Below are 18,228 nucleotides of genomic sequence, written 5' to 3' on the forward strand. Positions count from 1 at the left end.
GGTACGAACTTGGAGTCGTTTCCATTTTGTAGATAGGTATGTGGAGGGGTCAACTTATGGTTGTGTTGCAACATGTGTTTCAGCTTGCCAGAGCATTCTGCTTCTAAGCCTTGGAACAAAGAAAGATCCAAGCCTGGAGGCAGAGGACCCATGGGTTGGGGTGAAGGGTCAGCCCATTGTTTTGAGAGAGCGGGTAAGGAATGGGCTGACGTCAGAGGAACAGGAGGGCATATTGCCATCTGCGTCAGGTAAGGGAGCCAGGCTTGTCATAGTCAAGAGGGGCAATCACAATAACTCTCGCTTTGTTTTGTTGAATTTTCAACAGAATCTTGGATAGGGTAGGAAACTGGGAAAACACACACAAGTGGGCCCTGTCCGCTGGGAAGATGAGGGCAACTGCCAGTGAATGTTTCCCCAAAGGGTGGCTATATCTCGAAAATTTCAACTGAGACTGTTGGTTATCCTGTTCTGTATACCTTGTAGAAGGACAGCTGAGATGAGCACATTGTGATGGGTGCATCAATTCCAAAGTTTGAATGCGGTCTTGCAGAGGGAGGGAGCTCTGGCAGCTCCTTGGCAGTTTATACAAAACATACAAGTCACAAGTCCATCATAACCTTTGTGTGTTGTTTTTGATGAAAGGCAGAGTTTGTGCATAGACACTCCTGAAGCTCCTAGCCCCAAAATGGTGATATGGAAAGTCATCTCTGTGGAAGGCCACTTGTCCTGAACCTTGTTGTTGTGTAGGTGAGCTCCCCAGCATATTAGGGAGACAAGTGTCTCAGGGTGGTGAATGTGGGTAGTGAGAGGAGCGCTCTCACTTGTACTGCATCAGGTTGGTGCTGATAAAGTCCAGTCACTGTACCGGGGTTAGTATGCCGCTACAATGAAGTGAACCTTGGAGATTACCCTGTGTGTAGCAGCCTGTACCTATAATGATCCTGCCCCAAAGGTAAGTATTAGGAAATCTCCTGTACAATGGTTGTATTGACATATGGAAGTAGGGAACCTGTAGGTTCAGGGCTAGAAATCAATCTCTTTGCTCTAGAGCTGGTCCTAACTGCTGTGAAGTAAGGTAAGGTGACTTCTGAGTGGCGTGACAGGTGTATAGATAGCAGCTGATGCTGTAAAAGGTATCATTGTTCAGGCCCCCGACCAGCTGATCAAAGTGCTTATAAGAGACAGTTTGAGAGGTTATGGACTGGGGTGCAGACTGTTCTCACTTTTGAGCTCTGGGCCTCTTACACTGTGGCTCATAATAGCACAGAGATGGTGAGTATTGAGAAGATTGTGATCTGTGGTGTGGTTGAGAGGTATATTGTCTCCTCTGTTCCACAGTGTAGATTCCTAAGGAGTGTAGTGTGGTCCGAGAATCCTTCAGGATGTGGAGAGAAAAATCTGTCTTATCCGCAAAGAGTTTGGCCCTTCTAATTGGAAGTCTGTAGCTCTTTGTGCAATCTAGAGAGGTGTAGTGAACACCAAAACCCCACAACCCACCTCAGTACCACTGTCATGGAGACTGGACGGGCAGCTGTAACAGCTACATCCAGTGGTGTCTCTAGGACCAGTCTGGCTATTAACTGACTTTCTCTAAGAATGGTCTTAATCTGTTCTTTTTGTGTTTCCAGTAATGTTTCAGAAACATCCTGGGTTTCCCAAGATTAACAAAATTGTTTTGGTCATGAGAGTTTGGTAATTTATGACTCTAAACAGTAATGCTGTCGATGAATACGCCATCTTGCACAGCCTGATCACATGGAGTTGACTTGGCGTTACGTTGCTTGCTTCATGCATTAACCACATCCACTATGATGGAGTTGGGTTGTGGATGCTAAAAACAAAGTCTGCCTCTTTGGGTACAGGTGTAGGGTTGTTTTTGTTTACACTCTGTTGCTGGTTGGTGCAATGGAGGCTGGTTATGCCAGGTGATTTTGGTAGGATCTAGAATCAGCCCATTAATTGGGAGGACAGTTCTAGATGAGAAGGTAGTGTGCAGAATTTCCACCAACTTGTGATGTGTATCTGCCACCTCCTGTAAGGGAATCTGCAGCTCAGATTCTACCACCCTCTTGGTAAGATGCAGAAAGTTCTTAAATCTTTACCTCGTGATGCGGGGTGGGCAGCTCAGGAAGAGAGAGATGGGAGAGATGAGGAGAAGTGTGCTCAAGAGGTAGCTTCCTCTTCAGGTGTTTCCCCTCCCCCTTTTCCCCCTTCTTTCCCATTCTGAAAAAGCTTTTTCCTGTCCTGGTTCAGGTGCTCTCCTGCCCTGGCTCAGGTGCCAGGCTGTAGCAAACCATCTGGTGAACTCTTCCTGAGAGACACCGGAGACGGTCGCACCATGTGTGTGTATATACCCGAAGAATTACAATATGGCCTTGGGAGGGAGAGGCATGGGCAGTTGGCTTGATGGAACTGGGGATGACCCTTGTAGTGAGGTGGTGGGCCACCTTGAGGGGCCAGGGAATGATCTCCTCCTGGCCAGTGTCAGATTCGTCAGTGGATAAGGGTGCCGCTGACTGGGGTATTGGCAGTATACAGCCCAGTGCTAAGAGCGATTCTGGGTTCCGGGATGTGCTCGATACCGGGGTCCTGGTACCAAGTAATGGGGATTGTGGTTCTACATTGTCAGTACTGATAGTGGGGCAGAACACTCCCTAACTGAGAGTTTTGCCCAGTACAAAAAGTTTGTTGCTGCCACTTTTTTAGAGATGGTATGGTAATTGTCTCGCCCTGGGTACTGAGGCCGCAGGTCTCCAGAGTATCAGAGCACCTGTGTTACCATGGGCTCATCCGGAACCCCAGAGGAGTGTCTGTAGTCGGTATCAACGGTTGGGAAGGTGCAAAACGCTTCCTAGATAGGAGTTTTGTTACATCTGCTACCAAAGGGTTTCCCTATGCCACTCTTTTAGAGATGGTATGGTAACGGTACTGTTGCCTCAGAGCATGACAGTGGAAGCCTCTGGTGTCTTGGTGCCAAGCAGAGCTGACAGCAGGGCTTCTCTGTGCCGCTCTTTTAGAGGTGGTACGGTAACGGTGCCCGCTCGGTGCAGTAGTTGCCCAGAGTAGAGCTCAGAGCAGCAGGGAGCTCACAGAAGCCCCTTGTCCCTGCGGAGAGCAGAGCTCAGAGCAGGGCAGAGCTCACAGCAGGAAGCCCCTTCTCAGGTTTCAGCTTCCAGAGCGGTGCTGAACCCTGCTGCAGCTGAGCTCACAGCAGGAGGTTCCTCTGCTGGTATTGTCCTACCGAGATGGCCACTCTGGGGAACACCCCTCTGGCTGGCCAGTTGCTCGGTGGTCCGTGCCCAGATGGCCGCACTGGGGAACACCCCTCTGGCTGGCCAGTTGCTCGGAGGAGCTTTTCCAGGGGGAGTCTGCTGGTGGCTTCTTCTTCTTCTTCTTCTCTCTTTCTCCTCTTCACCACTCGACCCCTTTTGAAGTGAAGGCTCCGGGGATGATCTGGGGTCAACACCCACCGGAGTTCCCTGCAGTCTGAAGTGTTTTCTCTACAGGGAGGAATTTTTTCTTCAGCTCCCAGTTCCTGTTAGGCTACAGTTTTAGGTGTGGAGGTACAGCACTTCTGTGAGGCTCTCCCAGGCACAGTGAATGTCTGGCCATTACAGGAACTGACTCCTGGCAGGAGAGGCACCGCTTGGAGCAGAGAGAGCCAGGCAAGCCCCAGGGCAAGGGGTGACATCCTCTAGCAGGGGGGAATATGCAGAAGAATGTCTTTACTTTTCTTTTTTTTTAAACTGAAAAAGAAAATAATTATGAGTCTACTAGATGCCTGGGGAGGGGGGGAATGCCCCCAGACAGGGAAGGAAAGTGAAGTTCTTTTCCTTTTTTCTCTTTTCTTTTTAAACCAAAGGAATAAAATAAAATAAAACAAAACACTAGCCTGAGTACTTTTAGGGAGAACAAAGGTAACAAAAAACAAACACTACTTATGCTAATAAGACAGATAAGGAAGGGACAACTGCTCCTTCTGGCAGTAAGAAAAGGAGGACTTGTGGCACCTTAGACTAACCAATTTATTTGAGCATAAGCTTTCCTGAGCTACAGCTCACTCGATGAAGGTGCCACAAGTACTCCTTTTCTTTTTGCAAATACAGACTAACACGGCTGTTACTCTGAAACCTTCTGGCAGTAGAGAAGGAAGTGAGGGGGGTTCACCATGCAGTGCTAAATAGCCTCCAGGCAGACCATAAGGGAGGGAGAGCACATGCATGGTCTCGAGGGGACACGGCTATCAAAAATCTCCAATTAGAGGTGCAGGGGCACACAGACACCTAAAGAGGAGCACCCATAGGGACACTACTCGAAGAAGAAAGATATTGCTTGAGAGTGTGTTGGGAATCTCTTTGCAATTCACAGCTGGCGCTGAGATACTGTGGTGATAGGGCCCATGGATACTGCACCCCTCGGGAAGCTCCTCCTTGGGAGCAAAGTACTCGCTAAGGGGAATGACTGTTATACAGCCCAGTGGCACTGAACTCCCAGGCCAGAGAAGCCAGTCTAGGATCTCGTTCTCATCAGTACCGGTCTGTTGGCAGATCTGTGTCGTAATTCTTCATTTTGCAAGGACTATAAGGAGCGACCAGATAGGGAGAGCTACACTTTCTTCAGGCAGGTTTCAGAGGAACAGCCGTGTTAGTCTGTATTCGCAAAAAGAAAAGGAGTACTTGTGGCACCTTAGAGACTAACCAATTTATTTGAGCATGAGCTTTCGTGAGCTACAGCTCACTTCATCAGATGTATACCGTGGAAACTGCAGCAGACTTTATATACACACAGAGAATATGAAACAATACCTCCTCCCACCCCACTGTCCTGCTGGTAATAGCTTATCTAAAGTGATCAACAGGTGGGCCATTTCCAGCACAAATCCAGGTTTTCTCACCCTCCACCCCCCCACACAAATTCACTCTCCTGCTGGTGCTAGCCCATCCAAAGTGACAACTCTTTACATAATCAAGTCGGGCTATTTCCTGCATAGATCCAGGTTTTGGGTGGGAGGAGGTATTGTTTCATATTCTCTGTGTGTATATAAAGTCTGCTGCAGTTTCCACGGTATACATCTGATGAAGTGAGCTGTAGCTCACGAAAGCTCATGCTCAAATAAATTGGTTAGTCTCTAAGGTGCCACAAGTACTCCTTTTCTTTCTTCAGGCAGTACTGGAAGCCCCAATCCTTGGGACATGGACAAAGCACTAGTGGATAGGGACCTGTCCTGCATTGGCAGAGAGGCCTGGGCTATATACAGCTTGTGCGCTGGTATAACTATGTTGGTCAAAGGGGGGGTTGTACTGTTCGAACTACATCTTCCGAATGGTAACAAGGTCTAAGTAGGTCTCTTCTCATCTTTAACATTCCCAATTTAAAGGGATTTGAGGGTCTGGAATGCAATGAGGTAGTTTATCGGTACCTGATCCACTGACAAACCCTGTAAATATCAGCTAGCACCTTTAATATAATAGGCACACATGGGCCTCATTAAGAAAAGGAGTACTTGTGGCACCTTAGAGACTAACCAATTTATTTGAGCATGAGCTTTCGTGAGCTACAGCTCACTTCATCGGATGCATACCGTGGAAACTGCAGAAGACATTATATACACACAGAGACCATGAAACAATACCTCCTCCCACCCCACTGTCCTGCTGGTAATAGCTTATCTAAAGTGATCATCAAGTTGGACCATTTCCAGCACAAATCCAGGTTTTCTCACCCCCCCACCCCCATACACACACAAACTCACTCTCCTGCTGGTAATAGCTCATCCAAAGTGACCACTCTCCCTACAATGTGCATGGTAATCAAGGTGGGCCATTTTTTTCCCTGTCTAAAGGAACAGATGAGACTGTGCTGGCAGGAACAGAGCAGAGTTAGTACCAGGCACCATCCTGATGGATCAGCTTATTTAATGCAATTATGTCTACGACAAGGCTGGCCAGTGCTGCCTGTACATTACAGATCATTTTAATTTACTGGATGCAAGGAAGGGGCCAGCATTTCAACAGGGCCTTTCTTTCATCTCATTTGCTTCATGATCACAAAACTGGGAGCTCCTCCAGGCCAAGCAATATGTAACTTAGGGCTATGTTACAGAGACCTACCCCTGAACTAGACTGGAAGCCAGTCAAGACAGGGACCCCCCATACCTGTAAAGTTCCATGCACACCTGTGCCACATAATTCCTGCTTTCCGGGGACCCGGGATCCACTACACCTTGATAAACAACGGAAAGCCACTGATTCCCCAGTGATCAGTGAGCTCCCAAGGAGCCAGGGAATGGCAAACGCCTTTGGCAAGGGCATATTCAGTGTGCCATGCAACCTTTCATAATCTTTGGACTGACTGGGGAAGACCCGCAGGCTTCCCCAGCCCAACTCATAACCCTGCCCTCTGGGCACAGGACTCTCAAGAGGTCGAATGTGAGGCCAGCGCCCAGCGGCGTTTCACCCATGCATTGAGCTTTACAGTCTGGGCACAGCTGAAGAGCTGCAGGCACAGCCACTCCCAATGAAGCTGGGCATGGCTGTCCAGGGGCAGGAGAGAAGTTGGCCCACAGTGTATGCCACAGTTACTTTTCACAAGAACAAGCTAGTGGGATCAGCTCCCCCCCACCCACAGGTTGGATTGAGCTCCATCATTAAAAGACAAGACAAACCGCACTATGATACGCACATAAGAACTGGCAGAGCAGAGCAGACCAGAGACCTACTCCAGCAGTAGGGGCCAGTGCCAGAAGCTTCAAAGGAAGATTCAATAAACCGAACAACGGACAGTCATGGAACAGCCTGCCAGCGGACAGAAACGTCTTTCAATCCCCAGGCAAACAGCTGCTGGCATATGCCTTGATGCATATGGGTTTATGTCCCAGACAAAATGTGTAACTGTGGATATCACCACCAGTCCTTCTGCAAATAACTTGGGGTGAACAGTTTAGTCAGAAGCTTTTGAACTATCCAGTTAATTTGAGGCCCCAGCTCCTTGTCACACCTCACAAAGGCGGCTCCCTTCGTACTGCAGGAGCTGCATACATTTCACGCAGCTCGAGTTTTGATTTCGAGTCAACCTTGCAACTTCTCCAGTGGTTTTTCTTTTTGACAGGCCCATGCAAGCACCAGAGACTGTGACGTTAACGAATGCATGTCAACTGACAGCAAAGCCAGAGGTCACAGATGGCAAACAGAACTTGACTGGCAGCAGGCAATGGTTCCAGCAGCCATGCAGGAAGAGCAATAGACAGGTAAGGCTCACTCTTAGGTCTCTGAGGAACAGCCGTGTTAGTCTGTATTCGCAAAAAGAAAAGGAGTACTTGTGGCACCTTAGAGACTAACCAATTTATTTGAGCATGAGCTTTCGTGAGCTACAGCTCACTTCATCGGATGTGATGTCTCTGTTAGGTCTCTGTTAAGCTAAGCCAGCACTTTGCTGTCAGACCCCAAGGAAAGGTGTACAGTCGGCTGGAAGAACAAAGGGGTGGACGTGATCATGGAGGAAGGGAATTAGCTGGGAAACACAAAAGCTCTAATGATGCAGATCACGTCGAAATGGCTATATATATTTTTCATTTAAGAGGAAAGACTTCCATCTCCATTCTAGGAATTTCCCTGTGGTTGGGCAGAGGAAACATGCGCTAACATGCCACTACAAGTGAGTTCTATGAGCCTTGCCTGGCACCACGGCACACTTGGCTGGGCTCCCACTTTTCAACAGATACAGACGTAATGGGCCAAGTGTATCCCTGGAGTAGCTCCACTGAGGTCAGAGAGACTTTGATCCAAAAACAAGCTGATCTGTGGGAGTAATTTCATCCCACAAGACACGAGGGGCAGCTGCGGAGCTGTTGCAAGAACTCATCAGTGGGAACCACCCCAAAAGCGGTTCCATCACACCAGGGAGCAATAAGGCCGCAGAGTGGGAATGAGCTAGGAGAACAATCGTGTTAATCTGTTCCCCGACCCTCCTTTTCATCCTCAATGTGATTATAAGCTCCATGCGCTTCCCACCAGAGGACTGGGCCCCTTTTTTGTGCAAATAAATTAATTTCTAATCACTGATGCACTCTGCTAAATGAGTTTGTCCTTGTGGATGAAATAATTCTAGCAAACTTACCCAAAGCCTGTATATTACCTGAACAGAGATCACGAATATTGGGATATCAAAGTCACAGTTCACAGTCAAGACCTTACAGCTAAATTACTTGGGAACACATGTCAGTATTGTCGACTTGTAATGGTCCACGGTCATTCAGAATGCCCCGGTTACATGTAAAGTAAACTCAGAATCCCTGCCCAAATTGGGTCACCCCGGCTGCTGCTGGACCATCAATGTGTCCATGCAACAGGTTTAAATGGAACATCCCCATGGACGGAATGCCTGACTGTTGGTTACATCCAGCCACACAGAGCTGGCAAGCTTCCTGGACGTACCTCTTGCATCCTGGGATTCAAAATGAGAGAGCAATGAGAATGTGTCTCTTTGACTCATTATCTCCACAGAGGTTTGAAGGGAACATGACATCAGTAGATTACATTGGGGAAGGAGGAGACTGAGATTGTTAACATGCCACCCCACCTACACACCTTTTTGGGGGAGCACAGAGTAATGCACTGATCATCTACTCACCTGGGGCTGTGCAGCTACTCACTTGAAACTGAACATCCACCTCTCCAAGACACTGGGTGCCACACTCAGCTCTGGTATAATCGTGCATAATTCCCATTCAAAGGGAGCTGCAAGGCTTCCCCCAAGAACTCTTTTCCCATAGTTTCTGTCACCAAGAGATCCCCCAGAGGCACGGAGGAATGAAAAATGTGAGCGCTCCCATTTCCTCTAAAGGCAGCAACGCTACATAAGTCAGAGATGGATCAAGGAGGGCATGGAAAGAACCAGCTTGGGGGTTGAAGCTAGGCAGCACTTTCAAGGCTCTGAAGTCACATTTCCGTGGTCATTACTTCAGTGGGGAGAGCCCCACTCCTGTTCCCGTTTCAGAACATTTCAGGGTGTTTACACGTCCTTGCATTCCTCTCACACGATTATCGGCAGATTGTGAACTTGGATAATCCGTGGGGAAAACCTTGTACTTGGAACATAGGCATCGACTCTGTGGGTGCTCCGGGGCTCAAGCACCCATGGGGAAATATAGTGGGTGCTCAGCACCCAGGAGCTAGAGCTTGATCATGGAATGTGATGAGGGAGTTTGTTTACAAACAGAGGCAGGGTGATTAAGATAACAAAAGGCTTGTCATTAAATTAAATTAAGGATCGTTAGATGATCCTGAAAGCATTGCCAGGCACTCCACTTAAAAGATAGGAAACAAAGGGTATGAATAAACGGTCCATTTTCAAAATGGAGAGAAGTAAATAGGGGTGTCCCCCAGGGGCTTGTACTGGACCAGTGCTGTTCAACATCTTCATAAATGACCTGCAAAAAGGGGTGAACAGTGAGGTGGCAAAGTTTGCAGAGGATACAAAATTACTCAAGAGTGTTAAATTGGAAGCTGACTGCAAAATGTTACAAATGGATCTCACAAAACTAGGTGCCTTGGCAACAAAATGGCAGATGAAATTCAATGTTAAATCAAAGTAATTCACATGGCAAAATATAATCCCAGCTATACATACAAAACGAGGGTGCCTAAATTAGCTGTTACTCATCAAGAAAGAGATCTTGGAGTCATTTGCAGTACTCTGTTTTTCTAGGAATCCTTCTCATGGTGCCTGTATCATCCTGAACTTGTTCTCCAGCTTCAGAGTAGCCGCCCTGTTAGTCTGTATCCGCAAAAAGAACTAAGGTGCCACAAGTACTCCTGTTCTCTCTCCAGCTTCAGAACACTTAAAAATTATCTCCAGTCATCAATGGGACAGATGCAACTGAATAACCTAACTGTCCTTAACCTCCATCAAGACAATACCAGGGAACTAGAAGTAAATAAGATTGCTGACAGTTTCATCCAGAAAGCTACAAAATGTCTTTAAACAGGGATGTTAGTGAAGACACCTTGCAGGTGATTGCAGTGATTTTAATACACAGTAATTCATGATGATGTTATTATGTAGCTCATAACAATTTACTCATTATTAAAATAGTAAAGATACTAGTGACAGACAAATTCAATAACTAGAATATGAAACAATGTATAAATATGCTGAAAATAGCCTTCCCCCAAAAGTGGCAGAGTGCCCCCTCCCCAAAACACACACACACCCCTCTTCAAAAGCGCCCAGTGGCAAAAACAGAAGTCAGCGCCTATGACTTGGAAACTGAAAGGGCCTGCAGTGTATCAAATATACAGACTCATGACTGAACAGACACAAGGAGTTGAGTGAAGAGCACTGCAGTGACCCTAACTGCCCCCAGGGGCAGCGATAAACTTCAATCTACACAAGCCCTGCTGGGACAGATCCCCCAAAAGGGTAAACAGGGAGCTCTCTTGCCTAGTGAGGAAACTCCAAACTAAAGCCTGGCTCAGCCCAGATCCAAGCCATAATCTAGAACCAGGACAGAGTCTTGCAATCAGCATCCCGATGCAATTCAGCCTAGGGAGGTCCCACAGCAGCAAGGGTGCCACCGTCAATCCCATGTTGGCGCTCACAGCTGTGGGTGCTGTTTTGCCGTTAGACACTCCCCTCAGCTCTGCTCTCAGGACCCATATCTCCCATCACCACCCCGGGTAGAAAAGCGACCACCGCTCGGACTGCACGGAGTCCCGGGGAACTTTGAAAGACCCGAGCAGGGCATGCCAGGAAAGGGCACTTCTCAAAGCAGGGCTGCAATTCCCGCAATTGCATCAGACAGTGACACAGCGGCCAAAACTCAGTCACCAGCCCCGCATCCCGGCCCGCCAAAGACCGAGCGGGGAGCACTGCACTGCCGTGGAAAAACACTTCTCAGGAGGGAGGCACGTCCAGCTCCCCGCGAAGAAAGAGCCAAGGGCAGATGGGGTGTCCGATAAGGAGCCGCGCACACCGGGGGCCAAAGTTCAGGGCATGCACACGACTCGGAGCTGCTCTTTCAAGCAGCCCAGGAGACCTGCCAGCAGGACTGAGACCCCGGGTGCCGAGCAAGACACCTCGAGGGGCTGGGCGATTGTCAGCCCCCAAGGCAGCAGCGGCAGCAGAGGGGAAGTCCCGGGTCAGGAGGATAAGGGGGGGGGGGTGCTGCTGTCCCATCAGGTGCACACAGGCGGCCGCTCCTGACCCGCGCGAGGCGCTGCTCCCCACCCCCGAGTGGACCCCGGCGGACGGTCGCTCCAGCGCGCGGCTCCCGGGCAAGCTGCAGGCAGCGCCCCAGCACTCACCTGCCAGGATCGCCTTGCCGGGGTGGGTGAGCTTCGCTTTGCCGGCCGGGGCGGCAGCGGCCAGGCAGCGGGGGCTGGGGAACGCGGGGCGGGCGGACATGACTGCGGCGGGCAGAGGCCGGCGGCGCGGGGCCGTTTAAGCGGTGCGGGGCTCGGGGCGGGTCCCCGGGCAGGGGGCGGGCAGCGCAGGCGGCGGGCAGCGGGGCTCGGCGCCCCCTGCGGACGCCCGGGCTGGTTACGCGCTGGCGCGGCGGTCGGCTCCCGGTCCCCGCCCGCAGCAGGGGTGGGGCCGCCGGCGTCACATCCTCGGGAGCGCACGGGGCGGGGGACGAGCTGCAGCTCCGCTGCCTGCTCCTCGCCACCTCGTGTGCTGGGGGGCAGAAGCCGGCAGGGTCCTTCGGGGCGGGGAGCTAAGGGGGGGAAGGAGACCGGGCAGGGGTAAGGAAGCGGTCCCCCACCGCAGCAGAGCAGGGCTGCTGTGAAATCCTCCCGTCAGGGGATTTGCCCTGCCCCGCTGCAGCCTCAGCAGCCCAGGGGGCTCCCCCCACTCAACCAGCCCCAGGCCTCAAGCTGTTTTTTACTTTCATAACTGATGCAGCCAGCCCAGGGGTGCCCGGACTCGGCCTTGCCAACCCCTGGCCCAAGTTAAGCGCTGGCCCTTCTACATCCGCCGGGCTCAGCACCCCCTGCTTCCCAACTGTGGAATCACATGTGGGGGGCAGCCGCGATGAAACCCTGAAAACACAATCACTGACCTCAAAGAAAGAAGCCATGAGCCCGGCTACATCCGTGCACCAACGTGAGGGTAGTGTGGCCTAGTAGATAGAACAGGGTCCGAGGACTTAAGAATCCCTGCCTCTGCTACACAGCAAGTCCCCTTACGCCCCTGTTTCTCCAGCTATGAAAGGTAGATAATGATAATGACTGCCTTTGTAAAGCACTGTAAATAATTATTAGAAATGGACACCTAGGGCAGGCTGATCTAGGCTTCTGCAGCTTTATTAAGATGCCAGCTGCCAAGGACAATAGACAATAAAGTGTTTTGAAGGGGTCTAGATAAGGGGCCATAGCCCTGGCCCTGTTGCATGAATTTGTTTAGTAATAGAGAGGGAGGTGTCTTATCTCTAATGGATTTATATTGCAATTTTCATCCCCAAGGACATGGTTCAAGTTAAGCCCTTCAGGAAGTAGTTGTAGGATAAGGACAGTCGAGATTGTGTACAGCTACCTTGTATACACACACCACCCCCTTCAAAGAAACACGTCATCTTCTTCTCTTTAACCTTTTCTACACATGTGGTGCCACCTTCATTTATGGAAGTTTGAGAGCAATTTAATTCCAGCACAGGGTTGTCATTAAGCCACTCAACTTTTCTTGTGGGGTTTAATGTCAGCACTACACCTCCTTGATGAAAACTGGAGTGAGTTATATTTATCCATAAATTAGACAAGAGAAGCACCTGCAAGCATCCAGGCATTTGTTTTTTATTTATTTTCGTCATTTGTTTTTCTGACTGCTGCCTGTAAACAAGCACGTAGAAGCTAAAAAATTAAGTCCTGGTCCCCAGTGAATGTTCCTGGCTGGCTGTTGTACAGAGGCTGGTTTGTTATTGCTGGCCCTGACTGAGTGAAGGAAAGCATCTTGGCATTTTTTAACAAGAATTACATTATTTCCAAAGCCATAAAAAACACCACCACCACATTTGTGCCCATCTCAACCTTCACAAGCTGTGAAATGATGATTTCTCCTTCCCCCCAACAAACTATGAAAAAGTGAACGTCATACACTGTGAACTTAATACGAGGTAGTCGTAATGGGCTATATATACGCACAGCAGGTGAGGCACTAGGGCCTGGCTAAAAAGAACTTTCCTGAGACCCAAAATTATGGGGCTGAGTCTTTTATCAAGAACTGGATTCAAGTCAGCTGTTAATGCTGCACTGGTAGAAGGGCTTTTCCTCAGGTAAGACAGACACAAGCCCTGGCTGGCCAACTCAGTCTTAAAGAACACACTAGTATAGTATGAGACTACTAAGATTTTCACATCAGCCACTGAATGGTTCTCAGATGAGGGTACAGTTTGGGCCCGTTGACTTTAGCTGAACTTGAATTGCTGGCTTAGATGCGAAAGGTTCTATATCCGCACCATGAGTTCCTTTCCCTAACTTGTCCTATTTTATCTGTATTTTAAACAGAGGGCAATTAGCAGAAATGGTGGTTACTAGGTGAATACAGTGAGACGTTCACTTCATAACTGGATCAGAAACTGACTTTCCCAAGATGTGGAGATTGTGGAGCCAAGGTTCTAGCTGAGTCCAGTTTAAGCGGAACAAAATCCAGCACATTCAGACTAAGTTTAAACTAGTCCAAAGTTAACCATCTAAATGGCAATTTTTGTTATCATCAGGATGCAGAGTCAGTTTTCTGCACAAGACCTAGGGAATTCCAAAAATTTGCAGGGAGACCCGAAATCCACAGAAGAAGTCTACCTGTGCAGACTTCCCTACACAATCAGCCTGTTCCAAAGGTAATTAATATTACCTTTCATAGTTAGTCTCCAACAACTGTAACCAGCCCTGCTAGATGCAAGTCAGCTCTCATGGAGTCCTGTGGTCTGTGCACCTTTATGTTGTTCTTTCCCATCAGCAAGTTTGAGGAGTCAGCTAGCAGACAGAATCTAATTCAGTACATGGGACAATTGACTGGTATGGTTCTAGCAGAATAATTATTCCACTGTAGCTATGCTGGTGCAACTGCCTGTGTGAACACACTGTTCCAATATAAATATGACTTTATTCCAGTATAATTGCTCTATCTCCAAAGTTAAGTCACACTTATTTTGAAACAGTGCGCACCCCCAGGGGGTTATATCAGTATCACTACAGCAGTGTAATTATTCAGCCCAAAGGATATAGGATGTAGCAGTCAATTTTCTTATTTAGTCAAGCCCCCAGTGAACATTAGGGACAAGGCTCTATGTTCATCTTTGGTTCAGATACCTGGTATTGGCCTCCAGCCACCAGTGGGGGGCAGACACTACCTGGCCTTAGGTTTTCAAATCTACAGCCATAGAACAGTGAGGCTCCTTGCTCCGAACTCATGTGACTTGCAATACTATTACCGTTAAGGTATTATATTGAATTTCAGATCCATCATCCATGAGTGTGTGTTGTGCCGTTTCAGGACTGGAGCCAGTCTTAGAGATGGACTGAATCACAGCTAGGAGAAACGGGCTCTTCACTCATCACTCCTCTCATCCAGCTGGGCATAGTAGTTTGTTTCTATGCAGCCAGGTGTGCAGTGCAGATGGTCTCAGTGACTGTTCGGTGTGTACGTTCCCGCAGTAATGGCTGTGAACTGTTGCTTTGATTTCAACCCAAATCACATACTGAGTTCACTTTTTACTTTGTCTGACTCCACTGTTGGACCCCATCCATTCTCATTAGTATCCAGTCCGTTGCAGGATCTCTCGGCATACCCTAGTCGCCGCACTAGTTGCAAGCGAACATTCCAAAATGCTGATTAATGGTAATATTACTACTTACCTTAACATGAATCTGGAGTTAAAGGGGTTTCCTGAGTGTCTCATTCTGTCTCTCACCAGTGCCATGGCACAAAGCTGAAGGATGACCTATAGCTTTCAAAATGGCTGTGTTTTTTTGCACCAACATCCATTTTGGCTTCCTCTCTCCTTTGGGCTCATCCCTCCATCCCCTTTTCTGAATTATTCCATTCAATCCACAGCAGCTTCTTGGAAAAGGAGATGAACTAAAATAGGTGAAATGTGGAAGTTGTTTACCTGTATAAGAGGTATTACTGGGGGCTTCACATCATGGTTAAAACATACATGCTGATATAGTTTATAATATACCATAAATGAAGTATGCATAGGTATTGGGGGGGCAGAGTAACAGAGTACAAAGGCCAAGATTCAGGGGAACTGATTAAGCTGGAAAGCTTGGAACAGGTTATAATTTTATGAGAAAGGAGGTTAAGAGTCAGAGACTAGACCTGAAGAGCTGTAAGGAGTGGTATAATCCATCCCTTTCTGGGTAAGACTGGCAGTAAAAGAGCATTTATGGCATGGGAGGCCAGGCAGAGACAGAAGTAGCAGTGGAAATATCCAGCTCACGTCTCATGCCCACTCATGGTCCAAACTTTTCATCCTATATAGGAAGCTAGACACCCAGAACCCAAATCTTCCATTTTCCTACTGACCCAGCAGAGGAAGGAATAATGCTATGCCATTTGTTTGCTAAGATTGTTAAGCTATTATTCAGCTCGCTTTGCTTTTTCAATCGTGTACTGCTGAGCAGCTTCCATCCTGACTCCCCACATCCAGCTCGTTTGAGTTTACAGGAGCTACAGGAAAGGTGCCACAAGCACCACTCAAGCCATTCTCTGGGTTCTCTCCAGCTTAAATCTGCTAGACGAGTACAGACACATGGGATGACTAAGCATCAGTCCTTTTCCTCCCACCTACTTGACCCACAGGAAGGAAGGAATGTAGGTAGTGTCACAGATTTGAGGCAGCTGTTTAGAACTCTGGTTAACAGCACTGTTTGGATGGCAGAAAACTAAGTTTAAATCTCTTGCTGTTTTCAGACAGTTTATAAACTTGTGATGTATCGCCGCAGCTCCCTGCTTGCTTGTCATGCCAATATGTTGTTATAGCATTTGCAGACATGCCCAGTGCTACTGTAGGTGAGGTCACTTGCTTTACCCAATCTTCAGCACACACAGACTCTTCATTAAGCAATATATTGGCTTTTTTAGATCCTAACTCATCAAGTCAGTTAAGCAATGTGCATGATCTCAAACTTATTCAGCAAAGTACTTAAGTGCACTCTTAACCTAATGCATATACTTAAATCCCATTTATCTCACTGAGATATAAGCAGGTGCTTAACTTTTAAACATGTGATTAACCCCTTCCCTATTCAGCAAAGTAATGAAGCACAAGCACAGATTAGAAGTTGTTACACAAGTTGCCCTCCAAGAAATTATAACCATCACCAGGAAGAGACCAGACGAGAAGAGTACTCTGTAGAGAACAGCTGACCTTTGTACTGGTGGCTGTAGAATGGGATGTTTAAAATCCATAGGTGGTTTGTACATACAAGTTTCCCCTGCCAGCTGAAGCCTACAAGAGTGTATTCCCCTGGGCTAGTACATGGGCAAAATTAAAGATAAAAAGAAGAGTTAACTTTAAGAGACAAAACTTAAAATTCTACCTCTTATTTTTGTCAGTCCAACAATTTCTATGGAAGCAAGCTATCTGGCAAAACCAGACTCTATTTCCATTACTGGTGGCAGGTTCTGCTGTCATGGAAACAAATACCAGATTACCATATTTGTGACAAAGTACTAGAATAACTTTAACCATTTCCTTCTTTTTTTTTTCCCCTCAATTCCAGGGGTTAATAAAGCGACCGGGGACCAAAACAGCAGCAGGATATCAGAGTGAGGACTCGGGGATCTCGAGTACTGAGTGGGAACTGAAAACTGCAAGGGCTGATTGACAAGCATTGGCTACAGACCCAAAAAGCACCTCAAGTCTGGGGCCATTCAGATGGAAAGAGTTTCCCCCTCCTACACTTACCCTATAAAGATCATTAAAAAATGAAATCATGTTATTTGATAAGCTGTCATGATGTCTGGCTCTGTGTTAGACACAATCTGAAGACAATCCTAACCCTGAAGAATTTACAATCTAAAGACTGTCCCAAAACACAGGACTCAGTGACTCCAAGCAATGAGTGAACAGGGATTTTACATTATTAATATTACTGCTGACACCTCCCACAGGCACTGAACATTGTTTTCAGCTAGAAACATAGTGTGTCCAATGATGTGGTTTTACCAGAAATCTTTAGGTGGTTGAAGTATTGCACCAAAAGCATACCTATCACACACTTACACACATTATAGCACAGCTACTTTAATTATACAGCAATTTGAAAAGTGTGAAGCACTACTTAAATATTAGAATTGGTCAAGATATGCTACCCAGAAATTGACCATTACAAGCCCCTCCACCTGCTACAAAAATACACCAATTTATGCTATGATGAGGAGGCAGTGAACTATATTTCCTTTCTCCAGCAGTGAAGGTTCACCAGTATTCCAACAGGCTCTTTACATCAAGTCTATAGTCTGCTACGCATGACCATGAAGATGGAGATGTTATGTTAGGGCTTTTGAGTCAGAGCATGTGGTGAACCAGTAAGATTCTGAGGACGCTATTCTACAGTGCCTCACAGGGCCCCAGTTTGAGCACCATTTGCAAACAAGAGTCCATTGTGAGGCAACATTCAGTCTGAAAGGATTTCCCTTCCCACACTACCTGGTATGTTGTAGCCATCGAGGGCTTATAATCTTCAAGTGGGAGTAGAACTCTGTAGTAGTAGGATTTTATGTTTGTATTTTGTATGATTTAGAATAAAAAATAAAGAACGAGATAATAATGTAGCATGTATTAAATGTATTGGTATATGATTTGATCATATTCTGCCAGCCACCCTTTTTGAATGGCAGAAAGGAATGGCCTAATGGGCCATTTGGTAAAGATGCATCAGCCAGAATGTGTGTCTGTGCTGATTTCAAAGGTAGTGACAGACCTTAGAGGGTCACCAATTTGTTGTAGGTTTAGCATTTTAAAATAAGTAAAAGAATGCAATGATTGTTTTTCTTTTGCATTGCAATTTGATGTTCCTGTTCAAAATGTTCTGTGTAAATTAATTTTGTTTTGTGTGTGAATGAGGAATGTGTGTGTTAAGAGATAAGTGTGAAGGCCATCGCTGAGCCAGATGTATGAGGGAGGAACCAGAAACAGACGCAAGGGTGCCAGGAGGCTGCAACATGCCCCTGTTGAAATGTCAGAGGAGGGCAGATTTACGATTCTAAAAATGAGACAGGCACCTA

At 47.4% G+C, this 18,228-nt stretch overlaps 1 protein-coding gene and 1 long non-coding RNA gene across 4 annotated transcripts in view; one reads left to right on the forward strand and one right to left on the reverse strand.

The window, feature by feature from the left end:
• SLC25A1 (solute carrier family 25 member 1) overlaps nucleotides 1-11,540 on the reverse strand; it is a 50,101-nt gene extending 38,561 nt beyond the window's left edge. The window contains exon 1 of one of the 2 annotated variants that reach the window (XM_048822284.2): nucleotides 11,304-11,540. In XM_048822284.2, coding sequence (XP_048678241.1) covers nucleotides 11,304-11,403 — 100 coding nt within the window. In that variant the 5' untranslated portion in view covers nucleotides 11,404-11,540. Of the gene's footprint in view, nucleotides 1-8,628; nucleotides 8,732-11,303 lie in introns of those variants that run through there. The other variant, XM_048822285.2, reaches the window with a different exon arrangement.
• Nucleotides 10,482-16,870, forward strand: LOC125623226 (uncharacterized). Of its 2 annotated transcripts, none has more exons than XR_012665200.1 (3): nucleotides 10,482-11,325; nucleotides 14,488-14,832; nucleotides 16,722-16,870. It is a non-coding gene; the product is annotated as an uncharacterized LOC125623226 (long non-coding RNA). The 2 variants fall into 2 exon arrangements; XR_012665201.1 differs by having other exon boundaries at nucleotides 14,488-14,630.
• Nucleotides 16,871-18,228: the final 1,358 nt, after the last annotated feature.

The sequence above is a fragment of the Caretta caretta genome, chromosome 15, assembly GCF_965140235.1.
Source record: "Caretta caretta isolate rCarCar2 chromosome 15, rCarCar1.hap1, whole genome shotgun sequence".
Classification (NCBI taxonomy): Eukaryota; Metazoa; Chordata; order Testudines; family Cheloniidae; genus Caretta; species Caretta caretta.